General features: G+C 39.7%; 1 protein-coding gene across 1 annotated transcript in view; it reads right to left on the bottom strand.

Moving 5' to 3' along the window:
• Positions 1–3,599: 3,599 nt before the first annotated feature.
• Positions 3,600–23,783, bottom strand: part of rhogb (ras homolog family member Gb) — a 21,911-nt gene continuing 1,727 nt past the window's right edge. Inside the window, exons 2-5 of the mRNA XM_062432831.1 lie at positions 7,838–7,946; positions 5,159–5,312; positions 4,659–4,829; positions 3,600–4,129 (exon numbers count right to left, since the gene is read on the bottom strand). Coding sequence (XP_062288815.1) covers positions 3,854–4,129; positions 4,659–4,829; positions 5,159–5,287 — 576 coding nt within the window. The 5' untranslated portion in view covers positions 5,288–5,312; positions 7,838–7,946 and the 3' untranslated portion in view covers positions 3,600–3,853. The remainder of the gene's footprint in view (positions 4,130–4,658; positions 4,830–5,158; positions 5,313–7,837; positions 7,947–23,783) is intronic.

Below are 23,783 nucleotides of genomic sequence, written 5' to 3'. Positions count from 1 at the left end.
TTGTTAGTTACTTTGTTAGACTCTTACTTACTTACTTCATTACCTTGTTAGATTGTTAGTTAGTTAGTTAATTGATTACTTAGTTTGTTACTTCGTTACTTAGCTAAGGTGGTTCCTAAGGGTGGTTAAGGTGGTTGCTAAGGTGTTTTCTAAGGTGGTTGCTAAGGTGGTTGCTAAGGTGTTTTCTAAGGTGGTTCGTAAGGTGGTTCGTAAGGCTGTTGCTAAGGTGGTTGCTAAGGCGGTTGCTAAGGCGGTTACTAAGGCGGTTGCTAAGGCGTTTCCACTCTCATATCTCAGATGTGATTTGAGAAGTTGAACATTTGGAATAAAGAAGGAGAAAAAGAAGTGAAATCCTGCTAACTATAGTTAGTTTATGTAGAAGCTTCCTGAAGCCGACCAATCAGAGCAGAGTTTGTTACTTATCTACTCAGATCTTTACTTTGTTAGTTAGATCGTTACTTACCTACTTTGTTCGTTACTTAGTTTGCAACTTACTTAGTTCATTACTTCATTACTTATTTTGTTAGTTACTTTGTTAGACTCTTACTTACTTACTTACTTCATTACCTTGTTAGATTGTTAGTTAGTTAGTTAATTGATTACTTAGTTTGTTACTTCGTTACTTAGCTAAGGTGGTTCCTGAGGTGGTTAAGGTGGTTGCTAAGGTGTTTTCTAAGGTGGTTGCTAAGGTGGTTGCTAAGGTGTTTTCTAAGGTGGTTCCTAAGGTGGTTCCTAAGGTGGTTAAGGTGGTTCCTAAAGTGGTTGCTAAGGTGGTTGCTAAGCTGGTTGCTAAGGTGGTTCCTAAGGTGGTTGCTAAGGTGGTTCCTAAGGTGGTTCCTAAGGCTGTTGCTAAGGTGGTTGCTAAGGTGGTTCCTAAGGTGGTTCGTAAGGCTGTTGCTAAGGTGGTTGCTAAGGCGGTTGCTAAGGCGGTTACTAAGGCGGTTGCTAAGGCGTTTCCACTCTCATATCTCAGATGTGATTTGAGAAGTTGAACATTTGGAGTAAAGAAGGAGAAAAAGAAGTGAAATCCTGCTACTATAGTTAGTTTATGTAGAAGCTTCCTGAAGCCGACCAATCAGAGCAGAGTGGGCTCATCAGGAGGGGGGGGGGGGGGCCTTAAAGAGACAGGAGCTAAAACAGCCTGTTAATAGACAGAGGCTGAACTGAGCGGCTGCATAAAGAACCAGTAGAAGATAAATAAGGAGTTTTTATTCCAGCAGAGACTCAGAATATGAATATAGAGCTGAGATGTGAAGGATATGAGTTATTTTATTAGCAGAAAAACCAAATATTCACAGGTTTAAGCTTCTGAAATGTTAGGATTTGAAGCTTTTCTGCATTAAAATTGAAAGAAAACTGAATATTTTTTGGCTTTTGGAGACAAAAGGAGACAGTTAAAGACTCTTTAAACACTTTTCTGTCAATTTAGAAACAAAACAATGAAGTAATTGTTAATAAAGTAATACTTATTACTTGTTAGTTAATGGGCAGAATTTAGTTTACTGGTTAATTAAGAAGCAAAAAAATGTGAAGATTTGTTGTTTTTCTGTGTTTCATATCATCATAAACTAAATATTTATAAACTTTGATGGATCATTTTCACTTTTGACCAAAAAGATTAAATTCTGCATCACTCAGTGTAGTTATTAGAAGATAAATAAGGAGTTTTAACTGGAAATCATGCAAATATATTCCAGTAAAGACACGTAATATTAATATAGAAGCTGGAGATGTGGAGATTATTTAATGTGAGTCACTGTGTGTTAAATACATTATTATAGCAGATAAAATGAGTATTTCCATGTGATGCTACTTGATTCTTCCACTCGTCTCCATTCACTGCTACAATAACACGACCACGTCTCTGCGTCTCGGTTATCTATTGTTGACTTTAAGGAGACGAGGGACAGGAAGAGGAAGTGACTCCCTGCCAGCGAGGAGACGCTCCGCAGGAAAAACACGACTTCCTGAAACACTGAAGAGGAAGAAAATCGCTCCATCACACAAATATATATACATGTATATACACGGCTTCTTAAGAGCTTCAGTTAAAAGTGAGTCTGTCAACTTCACTTCTGTCTAAAGCACACTAAATAAATAATCCCAGTAAAGAAGCACGAGGTGATTTTATAATAAAACACTAAGTAGAGTTTGTTGTTTACGGGTCAGTGATATATGTTAGTGTCCATGAGGTTTAGTTTAAATTTAAAGGGTTAAATGTGAAAATAAACGTATGAATAACTTCACACATTCTTTTTTTGTGGACCCAGCATCAAATTTCTGCTTTTAATCCATTTAGAGAGAATATATTAGAGGATTATGGCAAAAATGTCTAAGTGGTGTAACCATAAAAACTTTGTACCAAATAATTCAACTTGCTTAAAAACAGTAAATAGTCAATAAAACACCATATCAACTAGTTTGGCATGATCTTACATTATAACTTTATATTAAATAAAGGTAATGGAATACAATTGTTCTACATATTACATTTACTCTGGTTACCATGGAGACCAGGAAACATTTACATGTTTTAAATGAAGTCATTATTAGTATAAGTCCACTTAAATACACTGTAGGTGATAAAATATGTAATATGTATCATTCTTTTGTGGTTACACCATTTGACATTTTCAGGAGCATTCAGTCTTACTTTTGGTAAAAAATGGTGCAAATGTCATTTCAAATGATATAAAACCAACAAAATACTAAATGTACATTTTAACAAACCTGATGCTGCTTTTAAATCTAGTTTAACTGATTTATGAATTCATCATCTTACCAACTTAATGTTAATGTGGAGTCTCACCAGGTTTGTTTGAGGCTAAACTCTTTATTTATTTATATAATATATTTAATACATAAACTACGTGTGAAGTAGAGAATCATCTCTGGTGTGTTATAGGATTTGGTGATGATGTCATGGCTCAGAGATCAGGTGTGTTTGTGATTATTTTACTATGTGACAGTATCTCAGTGTGTTTGTCTGCAGGTTATTTATTAACTTCACTTCCTCTCTGCTTCATTTACCTGAACAACAAAAACACAGACAGACGCTCACTGTCTGAATTCATCTGATCGTAGAACACTGGCAGGATTTAGTTCAGACCAGTTTCAGAACTTATTAAAATCAATCTCATATATAAATATCAGGATTTTAGTTTGATAATAAGAAGGTTCTCAATTTACTTTCTAATTTGTTTTGTTTTGATTCCTTTTCTTTAAGCCGTCACTTGTTTTGTCTTAATATCAAACTGTGAAGCACTTTGAACTTCTTTAATCTGAATGAAAGCTGCTCTTTAAATAGAGTTTAAAAGTTTTAATGAAAGTGAAATCAGTTTAATTTACTTAAGTTTGGTGTTTTTGGAGTTTTACAGGTTTTATATGTAATTTGCTTTCACCTGAAAACCAACATTTAGGGTTATTAGACATTTAGGGTTAAATCTATATCAAACTGAATTTATGTGCAGATGTGAATCCATTAAATCTGTGCTGATGGATCATGAATCTGATTCCTACCATGTGACCTCAGGACCAAACCATCTTCTCACTGGTGTCAACATGCATTCCTTAAAAGAGGAGAACAAACAGAGCTGGTGTCTCAGTGAGCAGAGTTTAACATTTAACTTTAATCTTTAAAAACATTTAAATCACATCAGTGAAGTGACGTCGGTCTCATTTAAAACTCGACGTCTGTCGGACCAAAAATCATCTTTCTCCAACAGGAACATCGGAGCCACTTTAAGATAAGATAAAAAGATAAAAATCTAACCAAACATTTAAAAATGAAAAGCACATGTGAACAAACAGTCTCTCAGGCAGTCATCAGCCCTTCAGTGTTTCTGCTCCGTCCTCACAGCAGCACGCACGGCTTCTTGCTGACGACGGGCTGCGGGTTGAGGAAGGACCTCACCGCCTCCACGAACACGTCTTTGATGCCGTCCTGGTTCAGGGCCGAGCACTCCAGGTAGCGGACGGCGTGGATCTGGCGGGCGAGGGCGGATCCCTGCTGGTGGGTGACGGGAACCTGGTTCTGCTCCTTCAGCTTCCTCTGAGTCTCGCCGTCGTTCCGCAGGTCGCTCTTAGTGCCGACCAGGAGGATGGGAACGCCGGGACAATGGTGAGACACCTGAGGAGGAGGAAGAGGATCAACATCAGCAGTGGTGTGCACAAGGGGGGGTTACAGTGTTTTTAGTAGCAAAGTCTTTGTGTTACTATACTTCCACCACAGCTCAACAGGGAAACACTAAGAGGGAATCTGATGCTAAACAGACTGTAAATGTCTCAGATATCATTGATATGACTAACTCACACTGATGAAGCTCAATATAAAACTGATCAGATACTGTAAAATTATTGAATACAGTCCTCCATCACTGAACACTGTTAATAGTCAGTATGAACAGGAGGAATGATTACAGAGAGGGAAACCTCTTTACTGTTCACATGGACACCTGGCTGCTGGTTTAACACACACTGGGAACACTGGGAACTGTCCTTTAATATTGGACACGTTCGAGCTTCCAGGTTGATTGTTTGTTAAGTTGAGTTTGATATGAATTCAGTTTCACACTTGTTTAAATTACTGGTTTAAGTTCTGGTTTTCTTTAATCTCTATGTATGGTAGTGTGTTGTCAGGCAGGTGTGTGACCTCTGACCTCAGGATGCCACTTGTGTTTGACGTTCTCGTAGGAGGCGGGGCTCGAGATGGAGAAGCAGATGATGAAGATGTTGGTCTGCGGGTAGGACAGCGTCCTCAGCCGGTCGTACTCCTCCTGACCCGCCGTGTCCCACAGGTTCAGACTGACCACCCTGCCGTCCACCGTCACCTGAACACACACACACACACACACACACACACACACACACACACACACACACACACACACACACACACACACACACACACATGTTATCCTAGGTTACTCTTGGTGTTTTTACATCACGCCTTTTTTTCATTTTAAACACTTTTAGATAATTTAACGCAATAACTGATTTTTTGTTCTGTCCAACATTTAAAACCAAATCTCTAAACTTTGTAGTTTTAATATAACGAACTGTGAGTTTTTTGGTTCCTAATGAGCTGTTTTATAATTATATATTTATATTTATAATGATAAAAGCGGTTAAACACACACACACACACACACACACACACCTGACTGCTGTAGTTGTCGAACACAGTGGGGATGTACTCTTTGGGAAAAGCTCCAGTGGTGTAGGAGATGAGGAGGCAAGTCTTCCCCACAGCTCCGTCACCCACAACCACACACTTTATACTCTGCATGATGACCTTTGACCCCTTCAGCTACCTGCAACACACACACACACAGATTGAAAATGGACCTTGTGAGGACTTCGTAGAAAATAGCATGGGCTATCTCTAAATACTGTTTTACAATCACTGTAACCTGTCCCAAACTAGTCCCAAACTAGTCCCAAACTAATCCCAAACTAGTCCCAAACTAGTCCCAAACCAGTCCCAAACTAATCCCAAACTAGTCCCAAACTAATCCCAAACTAGTCCCAAAACAGTCCCAAACTAATCCCAAACTAGTCCCAAACTAGTCCCAAACTAGTCCCAAACTAATCCCAAACTAGTCCCAAAGTAGTCCCCAACTAATCCCAAACTAGTCCCAAACCAGTCCCAAACTTATCCCAAACCAGTCCCAAACTAGTCCCAAACCAGTCCCAAACTAATCCCAAACTAGTCCCAAACTAGTCCCAAACTAATCCCAAACTAGTCCCAAACTAATCCCAAACTAGTCCCAAACTAGTCCCAAACTAGTCCCAAACTAATCCCAAACTAGTCCCAAAGTAGTCCCAAACTAATCCCAAACTAGTCCCAAACCAGTCCCAAACTTATCCCAAACCAGTCCCAAACTAGTCCCAAACCAGTCCCAAACTAGTCCCAAACTAATCCCAAACTAGTCCCAAACTAATCCCAAACTAATCCCAAACCAGTCCCAAATTTATCCCAAACCAGTCCCAAATTTATCCCAAACCAGTCCCATATTTATCCCAAACTAGTCCCAAACTAATCCCAAACTAGTCCCAAACTAATCCCAAACTAGTCCCAAAACCAGTCCCAAACTAATCCCAAACTAATCCCAAACTAATCCCAAACCAGTCCCAAAACCAGTCCCAAACTAATCCCAAACTAGTCACAAAGTAGTCACAAACTAATCCCAAACTAGTCCCAAACCAGTCCCAAACTTATCCCAAACCAGTCCCAAACTAGTCCCAAACTAGTCCCAAACCAGTCCCAAACTAGTCCCAAACTAATCCCAAACTAGTCCCAAACTAGTCCCAAAACCAGTCCCAAACTTATCCCAAACCAGTCCCAAATTTATCCCAAACTAGTCCTAAACTAATCCCAAACTAATCCCAAACCAGTCTCAAACTAGTCCCAAACTAGTCCCAAACCAGTCCCAAACTAATCCCAAACTAGTTCCAAACCAGTCCTAAACTAGTCCCAAACCAGTCCCAAACTAGTCCCAAACTAATCCCAAACCAGTCCCATATTTATCCCAAACTAGTCCTAAACTAATCCCAAACTATTCCCAAACCAGTCCCAAACTAGTCCCAAACTAATCCTAAACTAGTCCCAAACTAATCCAAAACCAGTCCCAAACCAGTCCCAAACTAGTCCCAAACCAGTCCCAAACTAATCCCAAACTAGTTCCAAACCAGTCCTAAACTAGTCCCAAACTAATCCCAAACTAGTTCCAAACCAGTCCCAAACTAGTCCCAAACTTAACCCAAACCAGTCTGGCAGCAGTGGAGGCCTCTTCTAATGAGGGGGGAGGGTATATGTGGATAGCCAAATTATGGGATGCCCTTGTTGCGTTACCGGAACAAGGAAGCAGCAGTCACCATGGCGACATTATGCTATTTCACACTTTACGCAGCCTCAAGAGTCACTCTGTGTTTTCCACTGTGAACACATAACATGTAAACCAGGAGAATGAGATGTGAGGAAACTTTGACTGGTTGAATTTATTATTATGTCGGCTGTTTGTTACTTATCTTTTCCCACAATTTAGTTTGAGAAGAGAAGTTAGTGTGAGGAAAGAAAGGTGTGTTTGATCTAAAATCTCTGATAGAATAGAAAGTCTGAACTCTTATATTTGTGTGTTGTTCCCTTCGTTCTACTGTTGCTCTTCTTGTCAGGACGATCGTCACTGTTTCAGGGTTACACAGCTTACACTCTGCACTCATTTGACTCTGATGACCCTTAAAATGGGGAAGTTCCACAAACGAAGGGGGAGAGGGCTGGTTTGGGATTAAGCCAAGGTTTCATAGGGACACAGATTTAAGTAAAGAAGTTTCTACTCTCAGATGTTAACTTGCTCCACAAGGTTTTAGCGATGATATACTTCAATATTAAATTCTATAACCAGCGAATCTCAATCCATCCGTACATGTTGGAGCTGAATCAGACAATGTAAACAACACATGGAAACACCTTAGTAACCATGACTACACAACGGATGGCAGATTACGAGCATGGGCCAGCATCAGCTAGTCAGCAAGGTAGAAAAAATGGTCACAAATGAAGCGTTCAGAGCAGGTTGAAGTCCTGAGTTTGGACTAGCAGGCAACATTTATATATGTTCAACTGTCTGAACTTTGATCATGTTTAACATCCGACATCAGAACAGGATATAAATGACAGAAAGCACTAAAAGCAGAATATGTTGCCTTTAAGGTACCAGGACACAGTAACTATAGAAAGATGCTTGAAACAAACACAGTGAGACAGTTTCCTGGTGAGAATATTGACAGTAAACATCAACACAAAGGATGAAAGATCAACCATCACCTGTCCGTTTACCTTCAGCGAGTCTGATTGGTTAACTCGTCGTGCTCGAGCTGTCAGAGACGCTTCAGTTTCCTTCAGTTAACACAGTTTGTTCAGAGACACGTGACGTCCCATCGTCTGCCTGCAGAGGGGGAACAGAGGGGGGAGTGAGTCCGCCGTTAGTATTTGTGTTTATGGAAATGATCGCTGCAGAAGGAAATGACTTCCAAACAAAACAGAGATGTTATCCTGCACACACACACACACACACACACACACACACACACACACACACACACACACACACACACACACACACACACACACACACACACACACACACACACACACACACACACACTCACTCACACACACACAGTAGTCAGTCTGTGTTAAATTTGTATTTATATTTACGAGACAGAGAGACAATTGGTCAAATATTCTGTCTCCTTCCGTTCCTGCTTTGGTTTTGCATTTTAAGAAATAAGTCTGTGATCAAAAACTCAGCTGTTGAAGAATACTGATAGCAGTACTTGTGGTACTGGTACTACTACTACTACTAGTACTACTACTACTACTGCTACTAGTACTAGTAGTAGTAGCAGTAGTAGTAGTAGTATTGGCAGTAGTAGTAATAGTACTAGTAGTAGTAGTAGTAGTAGATAATGTTAAACGCAGTATTTTGCAGTGTTGTACTGTTCACATTCCTGTTATACTGTCACGTGTTTCTGTTATTTTGTCCAAGGCTGTGGCTGAGTATTCAGTGTCTGAGTTCTCCCAGAGCTCACATCAAGTTCCTCAGATGATCTCTGAGTTACAGATTTACTAAATCACCTCAGAGACGAGATACAACCTCGATCCAAGTCAACAAAGCCATGTCCAAGTTCATGTCTCACTGGTCTTTATAAGGTTATGTCCGAGTCATCGCAGTTACTGTCTGAGTCGCCTTATCCATGTTGGACTCCACCAAGTTATTTCTAAGTCATGCTTGTCATATGTCACAAAGACCTTGTCTGAGTCGACCAGGTCTTTGGTCCAAGTCTCTAAAATCATGTCAGACTTACCTAAGAGACATGACATGGCTTTGGTCCAAGTCACCCAGATCATGTTGGAGTCATAAAGGCCAAAGAGAAATCATGCAGTTCATGTCCAAGTCACCAGAGTCACGTTTGACTCCACCAAGTTATTTCTAAGTCACACTATTCGTTTGTCACAAAGACGATGTCTGAGTCACCAACAGGTCACGACAAAGTTTATAAGATGATCCAAGTCACACTGGAGGTTAATGTCCGAGTTATATTATGTCTGAAAAACAGAAAATAACATCAGATTCATATCCAAGTCACAAAGTTCTTGCCCAAGTTACCCAGATCAAGTATGAGCCACCAAAACCACGTCAGCCTTTCTGTCACTTTGCTTTTATCCAACAGCAAAGATTTTGTCCAATTCGCCACCAAGTCAGAGTCAGTTAAGGTCTGAGATCCTACGGTCGTATCTGACAGGTTGAGTCTGAGCTGCAGACGTTATAATAAATAATATACTGTATATATCAGTCTGAGTCAAACAGCAAAGAAAAAGAAGACCAATAATAACCGCAGACTAAGAACAGGACAGTCACACCAGCTGAGTTTGTCAGTGTAGGTGTTTTTAGTTTCAGTTTCATGTGAACTGTCAGTGTTTGACTCTGCGATTCTTTGAAAGTAGAAAATAAAAGGTAAAGATTTAATAGGAAAGTGAACATATGATCTGAGTGCTGAACAATGAATCAGTGACTGTAGTGAGTCTGCAGATGTCTGGATAGAGAAAGTGGCTCAGCCCATACTCTGGGGACGGCGACCCCACCCTCCCCTCTCTGTTTCTGGGCGGAGGTCTGCTGATCTCACTGCTGCTGGAAGCTTTAACCTCTGATCTCACAGTGTTTTTACTTTTTTTATTTTCTCCTCCTGACTCTCCTGAACTTCTCCTCGTCATGTTTCCTGCAGAGCCAAACCGACAACATGTAGTCCGTCTCTCAATACTCTCCTACTCTGTCTGTGTGTCTCAGCTCCAAGCTCATTGGTTCCTACTGAAGAGCTTTAAAATAACCTCACACATATATAGTTTCATTGTTAAAGGAGACAAGTTGTCCAGATTGTATTAAACTGCCTAGCTTTTCACACTGCTTGGTTTAATAAACTAATTAATAGACTCAGTTCTCGACACGATTTTATTGCACATCTCCGTTAAACATAGTGGTAGAACTAGTAATATTAGTAATAGTATGTTGTAAACCTGCACCACTAAACAAGGCATTATTCACCAAATAACACACTTATCCTTGCACTCTTAATTTTAACTTAGAAATATTACCACTATTGTTCCTTACTTACCGACAAGCGTACCAGTCCTGACAATTAGTGTAATGATGAAAACGAAACTTAACCACCTGCCCTTGGTAATGAACAGCAGACGCCCCCTTCCCACACAGAAACTGCCTACTGGAAAGTTCTACACATATTCTGCTTTTTGTTTCACTGTCATTTTCAGGTTTCAGGTTTTAAGTTTTCAGCTGCATGAACACTTTGTTTTACTTTGCTGATGAGATGATGTCAGCTCAACATGCCTGTAAACATCCATCCTTTCTCTTATCTTGGTTGCTGAGGTGGGGGGGGGGGGGGGGCTAAAACAGCCTGTTTCAGACAGAGGCTGAACTGAGCGGCTGCATAAAGGACCAGTAGAAGATAAATAAGGAGTTTTTAACTGGAAATCATGTAAAGATATTCCAGTAGAGACACAGAATATAAATATAGAGCTGGAGATGTGAAGGATATGAGTTATTTAAACTAGGATTGCAAGCAATTACAAACACCTGACATGACTTGTGGTCTTGGGGACAATATTTTAATTAGCCTTAATTAGACTTTAGAGTATGAGTCAGTCTTCTGTCTGTACTTCCCCTGTGCTCTAAGCTCATTGGTTCCTATTAGAGAGAACCTTTAAAAAAGCCTCAAAAATACATAGTTTCATGTTTAAAAAAGGCTCAGTCATTTCATTTCAACAGCTGGTCGCTGTAGTTTTTAACAAACAAGAGGAAATAGTCCATTTGTTTAGGGACTACTTTCAGCGGCGGATTAATCCAGATTTGGTATTTCTGTTGTTAATAGGTAGCAGTGGAGGTTTGCAGCACACATGAAAAAACTTATCAGGCTTTTGGTTTCACACGCAATACTAAAAAAATAAACGTTCGAGGAAAAGTTAGGTAACAGCTCTTCAGAAAAAACAAGCGATAGTAAAACATTTCTAACACATAAAATAGGATTGTGTTGATAGCTGCAGAGACGAGGAAGAACAGTGAAAGAAACGTCTCAAATGTTGTAACTATGACGTTTGGTAACTCAGATGTAGTTGGAAAAAAGGAAGTTTTCAGTAGAAAAATGTCATTGTGGTTTCATGTTGAAATAAAGAAGCAACAGAAAACTGAACTCAGACGAGCAGTTTGCGGGTTTGAGCGGAGAGGAATAGTTCGACGTTTCGGGAAATGCACTTCTCCTCCTTCTGACTTCGCCGGCTCCACGTTTAGCGTCTTATCTTCTTCTCATCTTAACTCTCAGACACAAACTAAAAGCATTTCCTAAAATCTTAAAGTATTCAGCTAATGTATCTGAAACTTTAACATCCTCCAGTGTTTGGGTTGTTGGTTTCAGCTCATTGAACCAACAGACACTGTTATCATGTATTAGTCATGTATATCAAGTATTTTAGTGGAGTGACCACAGTGAGGATGTTAACCATGTTTCCTCTGGTCAGCGTGAAGATTACAGTGACGGTAATGTTCCACCTCTTTGGTTCACACTCAGAGATCAGAGGGACTGTTGTGAAATTCCCTTCATACGTTCATGTTTCCCCCCAGAGGATGAATCATTTTGGTGGATCCTCTGACTTTTCCTCCAGCTCCACCAAAAGGTTAAAAATGTCAAGTTGTCCATGACACATATTTAAAGCCCAGTTTATTTTTATCTCCTTTGTCATGTCTTTTTTTCCTCATTTATTTGGGAAGGTGGGCCTTAAGTTACAAAAGACTCCGGCAGCAGAGCATATATATTTCTCTTTTCTTTAAAATGACCATTTGTTGCCCAAAATCTTGTTTTCTTCCACTGTTCCAATATTTAAAGTACGAACCAGGAAGTATTTTATTGGTTTCTGATTCATAAAATAAAATAATGTTGTAAATTTCAGGCTTTCGAGTGAAAGTTTTTCCTCCACAAGAACAACGACACAACGGGTCAAAACATCAGACGCCCAAAAAACAACGTATAGTTTCATCTAGACTTTAACTATGATCGTCCCCTAACCTTTAACCCCTGCGGTTATAAATGTCACCATGACAACAAAGATGGACTAACTTTAATCCACAACTCGTTTCTCTAACCTTAACAAAGTGATTATTTTAACCCCAAACTAAACCCAACCAGAGCTTTAACATCTGTCACATCGTTAAATACAAAGGGCCTGATTTACTAAGATCCCAAATAGAGGTACTAAATTACATGCACGCGTGTTTCATTTGCGTGCGTTTTGCAGGTGATCTACTAAGAATAACTGATAAATGAAAACAGGTGCAACAGGTGCAGACAGCAGTATTTAAATGAGGGTTTTGTGTCTTAATGGAAAGTTTGGACGAGCAGAAAGCTGCAAGCACAAAATGAAATGTGATCAGGTTCTAGTGGAAGAGGTTAACTAATATATTGAGTTATAACAAAAACTAATATTACCAGAGAAACCCACATACGGAGAGTATTAGAGACAAAGTCAATGCTGTTAGTAAAACCACAAATATTCCAAAAATATTAACACAGGTGGAAAAACTCCGTCCTGTGTGTATTCTGTCATTGTGTCTCCGTCTCCTCGTCTCCATAGTAACAGCAGGTTAATACCTGCCCTTCAAACTTATTATTTATAGTCGCAGTTAGCATCAGCAACATTACCTTCAGGTTTGGTAAATCACAATGCGTGTGCTAAATAACATATTTACATTTTCTCCTCCCTGTATTTTGCGCACTGGGGTTAAAACACCTCATATTACATTCATTACGGTAAACTACTAATATTACATTCATTACGGTAAACTACTGATATTACATTCATTACGGTAAACTACTAATATTACATTCATTACGGTAAACTACTAATATTACATTCATTACGGTAAACTACTAATATTACATTCATTACGGTAAACTGCTAATATTACATTCATTACGGTAAACTACTGATATTACATTCATTACGGTAAACTACTAATATTACATTCATTACGGTAAACTACTAATATTACAGTCATTACGGTAAACTACTTATATTACATTCATTACCGTAAACTACTAATATTACATTCATTACGGTAAACTACTAATATTACATTCATTACGGTAAACTGCTAATATTACATTCATTACGGTAAACTACTGATATTACATTCATTACGGTAAACTACTAATATTACATTCATTACGGTAAACTACTAATATTACAGTCATTACGGTAAACTACTAATATTACATTCATTACCGTAAACTACTAATATTACATTCATTACGGTAAACTACTAATATTACATTCATTACGGTAAACTACTAAATAAACAACGCGTATTATCTTGCACAGTTGAAAGATGCAAACCTCAGTGCGCTGCGTTAGTAGATCAGCTGCACATTTTCTGCGAGTGATGTCAAGTTTGCACTTTTTTACACACGCAGACCTTTAATAAATCAGACCCTTAGAGGCTCCACATTAGAAAACTGGAGTCACATGATCAAACCACAGATCTTATTTGGGGGAATAGTGTCGTTTTAAAAAGGTCTTTAAAATGTCACAGAACACGTAGTTTAACTAGATCAAGTCCAAACTAACACAAGTTCAGCTACAGTTCCTCTAACGGCCACTAGATGCTGCTGGACCAAACTCTGAACAGAACAAACAGAGTCAGGGTTGGTCATATGTACAGGAGAGAAATATATGTAAATTATTGCAGTTTGCTGTATTTATCATATAGTATAGATATAAATTATCACCTAATTCTGTGTCAGACCTTTATAGGCAACTTCATTCCATCTTATTATCACAAGTTTTACACATATTTATGGTCATTGGACCTCATTTAAATGAAAGTAAAACTCATTTTTCAGGAGTCTAATTCATCTCATTCAGGCTCAGTAATGTCTGCTTTCAGCTCTGCTTCTGTTTAACAAGCTGCTGGAGCTTCTTAGTACTTAGTTGACCTGGATGTACCCATATAGGACACATTCTACTTTTAGTGGTTTTCTGTTATTTGTGTCCTGTTCTGGGTCAAAGCTCAGAAACTTGAGGTGAACATTGGCAGAACAGTGTGACAGTTGTTCTGCTTCACTGATGAGCTGAGGAGTTGACATTTGGAGTAAAGGAGGAGAAAAAGAAGTGAAATACAACACCTACTTATTGTGCTTTGTGTTGTGTGTTTTATGTGGACCGCAGAGTTTCATTGAAGCAGGTGTCATATATATATATAAATATATTTAAATATATGCTTGGACTGTTTAGCTCGAGCAGGCAACTTCAAGAAATAGACCGAGGCACACAGTCAGCACAGTCAACACAAAACGAAACGCGGGTTATTTCTGCATCTCGGCGGCCAAAGTGACCAAAACGCCATCAGTTCATATGTTTGAACGCAGGAAGAACATTTTAAGAGACATTAAAACATCTTTGTACCCAACCCCACCAAAGCAGCAGCAGATCAGAGGAGGAACAGCCGGCCGACAGTCGGACCGGCAGAGGAAGAAAGAAATAAAACACGTTAAGAAAAAAGAGGAAGAGGAATCCAGATCAGTAACCTGCAGCAGCTGAAAGTGACTGAAACACACTCATTGTGTAAAAGACAAAGCTTCCTCTCAGCCTGTGTGTGTGTGCGTGTGTGTGTGTGTGTGTGTGTGTGTGTAAAGCGTGAAAGTAAAAAAAAGCAGCCTAGTGTTTTATTGTCATTCCAGTTAAACATTAGCATAATAAGTTAAATATAAGTTAGAGAAATGAAAATATTGTGATGAGTCATTAAAGGAAAAACTGTCTCACCATCTGAGACCTCAGTGAGTCAAACTACGGCAACAACTTTAGGACATATAAGATGAGAAATGATTTATTTATAGACTAAAGACAAACAAAAATATGCACCAAATTACAACCTACCTAATGAGAGAGAGTGGCTTTACAGTCAGATACTAATATGGGAATATTATGTTGTTGTTTATTTTTTATATTAGTGCTATTGGATATGATTCGAAAAGGTGATAAATTAGACAATAAGAAAATATTCAGACAATACCAAAAACAGTAAGACTGTTTCTTTCTACTTTCAGTCGACAAAACTCAACTAATTGTCCTGAAACTTTCTCTGTTCAACCCTCACCTGCTGCTCAGGTCCAATTTAACCGAGTAAAAACACCAAATGTCTTTTATTCTGAACTTTGATGACTTTTCCTAAAGTGGCCCAAAATGCACAAAAATTAGAATAATTCTAAATGTTATATTTTTGTCCATTGAGGCTGTTCTGGGTCAGATTATCTCTGTATCTATTGACATGTGTTTTAGTGAAATGAATAGTTAATAGTTTTAATAAGATAGTAGTTATGAGGATGTTATGATGTAGCAGTGAAGACTGATGGCTCTAATGGTTCTACAATAAACCCCACAGCTCCATAAAGTTCTGCTCATTTTACCTTTACATTAAATAACATTTAACCACCAAAAAGAGATGAAAACATGACTAAAACAACCTACAGTTAGTTTGAGTGACAGCTGCCATCTAGTTACCATGGTAACTATGATATGGAGAGACTAAAGAGACTCAAATTACCAATAAAATAACATTTCCATCATTATTGCTATGTTATATTTTCATGTCTGAGGTAAAATAGGACATGATATTGTGTGATAGGAGATGTTTAGTGGTCACTCTCTCTGCTCTCTGACACATGAATCAAGGTTTAATCACATTTATTGATCAGTCAGATCCACTATTGATGCTTTCTAAACACATCTGGGCTTCAACATTTTATGAGGAGAACAAACTGTGAGGATAGAATATGAACAGTATGTGAGGGTTAACAGTGTTTAAATTCCTCCTTTATTTCAGTCGCTTCTACTTCTGTTTTCTAATTTTAATCGATCTTTAATGGTCGTCAGTGACAGTCAGCACATTTTAAATTAGAAATCTACCAAGAAAGGCTTAGAAAGGTTTATTCCCTTTGAGTTGAGCCACTTAGAGGTTTTTAATATGAATAATTTAGAGTTAACAGCTTAACAGTGATCAAGAAACTGGCAAAGTAGATCCACCTCGAAATAAGAACAGTGCCAATGAGCAGAGGGCCGAGTGTGACATGAAGTGTTACATCAACAGTTAAAGACGCTCCGGACACAGTTTAAGCATTTCTGGTGAAACAGGGCTGATGGGAAATGCGGTCTAAATTTAAACCAACCAAAAGTACCACCGCACACACAGCGAGAGAGAGAGAGAGAGAGAGAAGCAGTTTGACCGGTTTGTATGTGAATGTTTCAGGAAGTAACAAACAGCCACAGTTTCGTCTCGTCAGCTGTGTTCTCGCTCTCTATTTTTATTTTATCTCGCGGGTTTAGAAACAGTCTCCTGACCAGCAGAGGAACTGCGTCGTCCTGCAGCTGAAGCTTCAACGGGACAATCTCTTAAATTAGAGCTACGAGTCTTACACCTGCTCTGACAGACAACAGCGGACAGTAGATTTCTGTTATTCTGAAGGACAAAAATAGGTAATGTTCAACTGCAGGCAGGTGGTGGAACAAATAGGAAAAAATATATTAAGAAACTGCTGAATACTGGATTTTTTAACTAGTTCTTGTTGATAGATACGTTTCAAACAACACAGATGGTTCCTCGTGGAAAAAGCCAGAACTGTGGACCAACTGGGACGATATCAGGCCAAACAAGGGCTAAAACAGACCAAACCAGGGCTAAAACACCAGAGAATAACAGACTAAACCAGGGCTAAAACACCAGAGAATAACAGACCAAACCAGGGCTAAAACACCAGAGAATAACAGACCAAACCAGGGCTAAAACACCAGAGAATAACAGACCAAACCAGGGCTAAAACACCAGAGAATAACAGACCAAATCAGGGCTAAAACACCAGAGAATAACAGACCAAACCAGGGCTAAAACACTAGAGAATAACAGACCAAACCAGGGCTAAAACATTAGAGAATAACAGACCAAACCAGGGCTAAAACACCAGAGAATAACAGACCAAACCAGGGCTAAAACACCAGAGAATAACAGACCAAACCAGGGCTAAAACATTAGAGAATAACAGACCAAACCAGGGCTAAAACACTAGAATAACAGACCTAACCAGGGCTAAAACACCAGAGAATAACAGACCAAACCAGGGCTAAAACACTAGAATAACAGACCTAACCAGGGCTAAAACACCAGAATATCAGATGGTTGGTTTACCTAGGCTTAAAAATAGAGAAATATTAAACAGACTAAAATAACACTCTATATCAGACCAAATCAAAGCTAAAACACAGAAGCCACACCGGCTCAAATATAACATATTATTTTACACTCTCTGTATATTTCTGCACAGAGAGTTTGTAGCTTCAGTGTCGTGAGGATAATGAGTTTCTTCTAGTCTGTTTAAAGTGAGTGTTTTAGAGCCAGCAGCCCTGCAGAGTTTCAGTCAGCAGGAGTCTCTGAAGGTTCATAGAGGAAACAAATGAATGATGAGTGACAATGAAGTCTTTGCTGCAGAAACACAGCGATCACTGAATCATCCGTCAAACAGCCGAGAGTTACTGCTGTTACAGATGATGAGCTCAGAAAAATAAACAGGTCATTGAGGTTTATTTGTTTCCGTGTGGTTTAGTTTTGCACACATTCTTTTTTTGTGGACCCAGCATCAAAGTTCTGCTTTTAATCCATTTAGAGAGAATATATTAGAGGATTATGGCAAAAATGTCTAAGTGGTGTAACCATAAAAACGTTGTACCAAATAATTCAACTTGCTTAAAAACAGTAAATTGCCAATAAAACACCATATCAACTAGTTTGGCATGATCTTACATTATAACTTTATATTAAATAAAGGTAATGGAATACAATTGTTCTAAATATTACATTTACTCTGGGTTACCATGGAGATCAGGAAACATTTACATGTTTTAAATGAAGTCATTATTAGTATAAGTCCACTTAAATACACTGTACGTGATCAAATATGTAATATGTATCATTCTTTTGTGGTTACACCATTTGACATTTTCAGGAGCATTCAGTCTTACTTTTGGTAAAAAAAATGGTGCAAATGTCATTTCAAATGATATAAAACCAACAAAAATACTAAATGTACATTTTAACAAACCTGATGCTGCTTTTAAATCTAGTTTAACTGATTTATGAATTCATCATCTTACCAACACTTATTTGTCACTGAACCGTAAACAGATGGAGGAAATCCCTCTGACTGCTGACAGAGTGACTGAAAGAAAACCAAAAAACAAATGTGGGATTCAATTCTTCCAAAAAGCTTAATCTGACAAGAAACAGACCAGCAGTTAATCCAGATGTGATCTAAACTAGATTATTTGGAGGTCTAAATGAATGATAGTACGCCTGAAATGCTGCTAATAATCCATCATTACAGTTGCAGTAAGTACAGTAGGTCAGAGTTGAATAGTTCGGGGTCGTACTTTGACTGTTCACTTTCATTTTCTCATATATGATTTTTTTCTGATTGTCTTCCTTGTGGTCTTTTTATCTGTCAGACCTGTTTTCTGTGAGCTGTTCCCAGATCTAAACGTGGTGAAGACAATGACCCCGACAGAGACCTGCTGACTGCGTCTGACAGAAGCAAAAATCCTTCACATTTACCGTATGAAAGCAGCGTTTCCACCCCCAACCAACACCCCAACAAACACAGGCCGAAGAGGAACTGGTCTGTGTTGAAACCGAAACAGGAAGGGTTTGTCCGCCACTCTGTTCATCCCGCAGCATGTGTGAAAAAAAAGAGGTTAATGAGAATTGTGATCAGCAGTTTTTATCAACAGGCACACTGCACCAAACCAGGGCTAAAACACCAGAGAATAACAGACCAAACCAGGGCTAAAGCACCGGAGAATAACAGACCAAACCAGGGCTAGAACACTAGAGAATAACATACCAAACCAGGGCTAAAACATTAGAATAACAGACCAAACCAGGGCTAAAACACTAGAGAATAACAGACCAAACCAGGGCTAAAACACCAGAGAATAACAGACCAAACCAGGGCTAAAACACCAGAGAATAACAGACCAAACCAGGGCTAAAACACCAGAGAATAACAGACCAAACCAGGGCTAAAACACTAGAGAATAACAGACCAAACCAGGGCTAAAACACCAGAGAATAACAGACCAAACCAGGGCTAAAACACCAGAGAATAACAGACCAAACCAGGGCTAAAACATTAGACAATAACAGACCAAACCAGGGCTAAACACCAGAGAATAACAGACCAAACCAGGGCTAAAACACCAGAGAATTACAGACCAAACCAGGACTAAAACACTAGAGAATAACAGACCAAACCAGGGCTAAAACATTAGAATAACAGACCAAACCAGGGCTAAAGCACCAGAATAACAGACCAAACCAGGGCTAAAACACCAGAGAATAACAGACCAAACCAGGGCTAAAACACCAGAGAATAACAGGCCAAACCAGGGCTAAAACACCAGAATAACAGACCAAACCAGGGCTAAAACACCAGAGAATAACACACCAAACCAGGGCTAAAACACCTGAGAATAAGAGACCAAACCAGGGCTAAAACACCAGAGAATAACAGACCAAACCAGGGCTAAAACACCAGAGAATAACAGACCAAACCAGGGCTAAAACACCAGAGAATAACAGACCAAACCAGGGCTAAAACACTAGAATAACAAACCAAACCAGGACTAAAACACCAGAGAATAACAGACCAAACCAGGGCTAAAACACCAGAATAACAGGCCAAACCAGGGCTAAAACACCAGAATAACAGACCAAACCAGGGCTAAAACACCAGAGAATAACAGACCAAACCAGGGTTAAAACACCAGATAATAACAGACCAAACCAGGGCTAAAACACCAGAGAATAACAGACCAAACCAGGGCTAAAACACCAGAATAACAGACCAAACCAGGGCTAAAACACCAGAGAATAACAGACCAAACCAGGGCTAAAACACCAGAGAATAACAGACCAAACCAGGGCTAAAACACCAGAGAATAACAGACCAAACCAGGGCTAAAACACCAGAGAATAACAGACCAAACCAGGGCTAAAACACCAGAGAATAACAGACCAAACCAGGGCTAAAACACCAGAAAATAACAGACCAAACCAGGGCTAAAACACCAGAGAATAACAGACCAAACCAGGGCTAAAACACCAGAGAATAACAGACCAAACCAGGGCTAAAACACCAGAGAATAACAGACCAAACCAGGGCTAAAACACCAGAAAATAACAGACCAAACCAGGGCTAAAACACCAGAGAATAACAGACCAAACCAGGGCTAAAACACCAGAGAATAACAGACCAAACCAGGGCTAAAACACCAGAGAATAAGAGACCAAACCAGGGCTAAAACACCAGAGAATAACAGACCAAACCAGGGCTAAAACACCAGAATAACAGACCAAACCAGGGCTAAAACACCAGAGAATAACAGACCAAACCAGGGCTAAAACACTAGAGAATAACAGACCAAACCAGGGCTAAAACACCAGAGAATAACAGACCAAACCAGGGCTAAAACACCAGAATAACAGGCCAAACCAGGGCTAAAACACCAGAATAACAGACCAAACCAGGGCTAAAACACCAGAGAATAACAGACCAAACCAGGGTTAAAACACCAGATAATAACAGACCAAACCAGGGCTAAAACACCAGAGAATAACAGACCAAACCAGGGCTAAAACACCAGAGAATAACAGACCAAACCAGGGCTAAAACACCAGAGAATAACAGACCAAACCAGGGCTAAAACACTAGAGAATAACAGACCAAACCAGGGCTAAAACACCAGAGAATAACAGACCAAACCAGGGCTAAAACACCAGAGAATAACAGACCAAACCAGGGCTAAAACACCAGAGAATAACAGACCAAACCAGGGCTAAAACACCAGAAAATAACAGACCAAACCAGGGCTAAAACACCAGAGAATAACAGACCAAACCAGGGCTAAAACACCAGAAAATAACAGACCAAACCAGGGCTATAACACCAGAGAATAACAGACCAAACCAGGGCTAAAACACCAGAGAATAACAGACTAAACTAGGGCTAAAACACCAGAGAATAACAGACCAAACCAGGGCTAAAACACCAGAATAACAGACCAAACCAGGGCTAAAACACTAGAATAACAGACCAAACCAGGGCTAAAACACCAGAGAATAACAGACCAAACCAGGGCTAAAACACCAAAGAATAACAGACCAAACCAGGGCTAAAACACTAGAGAATAACAGACCCAACCAGGGCTAGAACACCAGAGAATAACAGACCAAACCAGGGCGAAAACACCAGAGAATAACAGACCAAACCAGGGCGAAAACACCAGAGAATAACAGACCAAACCAGGGCTAAAACACCAGAGAATAACAGACCAAACCAGGGCTAAAACACCAGAGAATAACAGACCAAACCAGGGCTAAAACACCAGAGAATAACAGACCCAACCAGGGTTAAAACACCAGAATAACAGACCAAACCAGGGTTAAAACACCAGAGAATAACAGACCAAACCAGGGCTAAAACACCAGAGAATAACAGACCAAACCAGGGCTAAAACACCAGAGAATAACAGACCCAACCAGGGCTAAAACACCAGAGAATAACAGACCAAACCAGGGCTAAAACACCAGAGAATAACAGACCAAACTAGGGCTAAAACACCAGAGAATAACAGACCAAACCAGGGCTAAAACACTAGAGAATAACAGACCAAACCAGACCAAACTAGGGCTAAAACACCAGAGAATAACAGACCAAACCAGGGCTAAAACACTAGAGAATAACAGACCAAACCAGGGCTAAAACACTAGAGAATAACAGACCAAACCAGGGCTAAAACACCAGAGAATAACAGACCAAACCAGGGCTAAAACACCAGAGAATAACAGACCAAACCAGGGCTAAAACAGTAGAGAATAACAGACCAAACCAGGGCTAAAACACCAGAGAATAACAGACCAAACCAGGGCTAAAACACCAGAGAATAACAGACCAATCCAGGGCTAAAACACTAGAGAATAACAGACCAAACCAGGGTTAAAACACCAGACAATAACAGACCAAACCAGGGCTAAAACACCAGAGAATAACAGACCAAACCAGGGCTAAAACACCAGAGAATAACAGACCCAACCAGGGTTAAAACACCAGAGAATAACAGACCAAACCAGGGCTAAAACAACAGAGAATAACAGACCAAACCAGGGCTAAAACACCAGAGAATAACAGACCAAACCAGGGCTAAAACACCAGAGAATAACAACCCAAACCAGGGCTAAAACACCAGAGAATAACAGACCAATCCAGGGCTAAATCACCAGAGAATAACAGACCAAACCAGGGCTAAAACACCAGAGAATAACAGACCAAACCAGGGCTAAAACACCAGAGAATAACAGACCAAACCAGGGCTAAAACACTAGAGAATAACAGACCAAACCAGGGCTAAAACACCAGAGAATAACAGACCAAACCAGGGCTAAAACACCAGAGAATAACAGACCAAACCAGGGCTAAAACACCAGAGAATAACAGACCAAACCAGGGCTAAAACACTAGAGAATAACAGACCAAACCAGGGCTAAAACACCAGAGAATAACAGACCAAACCAGGGCTAAAACACTAGAGAATAACAGACCAAACCAGGGCTAAAACACCAGAGAATAACAGACCAAACCAGGGCTAGAACACCAGAGAATAACAGACCAAACCAGGGCTAAAACACCAGAGAATAACAGACCAAACCAGGGCTAAAACACCAGAGAATAACAGACCAATCCAGGGCTAAATCACCAGAGAATAACAGACCAAACCAGGGCTAAAACACCAGAGAATAACAGACCAAACCAGGGCTAAAACACCAGAGAATAACAGACCAAACCAGGGCTAAAACACCAGAGAATAACAGACCAAACCAGGGCTATAACACCAGAGAATAACAGACCAAACCAGGGCTAAAACATTAGAGAATAACAGACCAAACCAGGGCTAAAACATTAGAGAATAACAGACCAAACCAGGGCTAAAACACCAGAGAATAACAGACCAAACCAGGGCTAAAACACTAGAGAATAACAGACCAAACCAGGGTTAAAACACCAGAGAATAACAGACCAAACCAGGGCTAAAACACCAGAGAATAACAGACCAAACCAGGGCTAAAACACCAGAGAATAACAGACCAAACCAGGGCTAAAACACCAGAGAATAACAGACCAAACCAGGGCTAAAACACCAGAGAATAACAGACCAAACCAGGGCTAAAACATTAGAGAATAACAGACCAAACCAGGGCTAAAACACCAGAGAATAACAGACCAAACCAGGGCTAAAACACCAGAGAATAACAGACCAAACCAGGGCTATAACACCAGAGAATAACAGACCAAACCAGGGCTAAAACATTAGAGAATAACAGACCAAACCAGGGCTAAAACATTAGAGAATAACAGACCAAACCAGGGCTAAAACACCAGAGAATAACAGACCAAACCAGGGCTAAAACACTAGAGAATAACAGACCAAACCAGGGTTAAAACACCAGAGAATAACAGACCAAACCAGGGCTAAAACACCAGAGAATAACAGACCAAACCAGGGCTAAAACACCAGAGAATAACAGACCAAACCAGGGCTAAAACACCAGAGAATAACA

This window comes from Scomber scombrus, chromosome 14, assembly GCF_963691925.1.
Source record: "Scomber scombrus chromosome 14, fScoSco1.1, whole genome shotgun sequence".
Classification (NCBI taxonomy): domain Eukaryota; kingdom Metazoa; phylum Chordata; class Actinopteri; order Scombriformes; family Scombridae; genus Scomber; species Scomber scombrus.
Note: the sequence above shows the minus strand (reverse complement) of the source record. Positions and strands in the feature narration are given on the sequence as shown.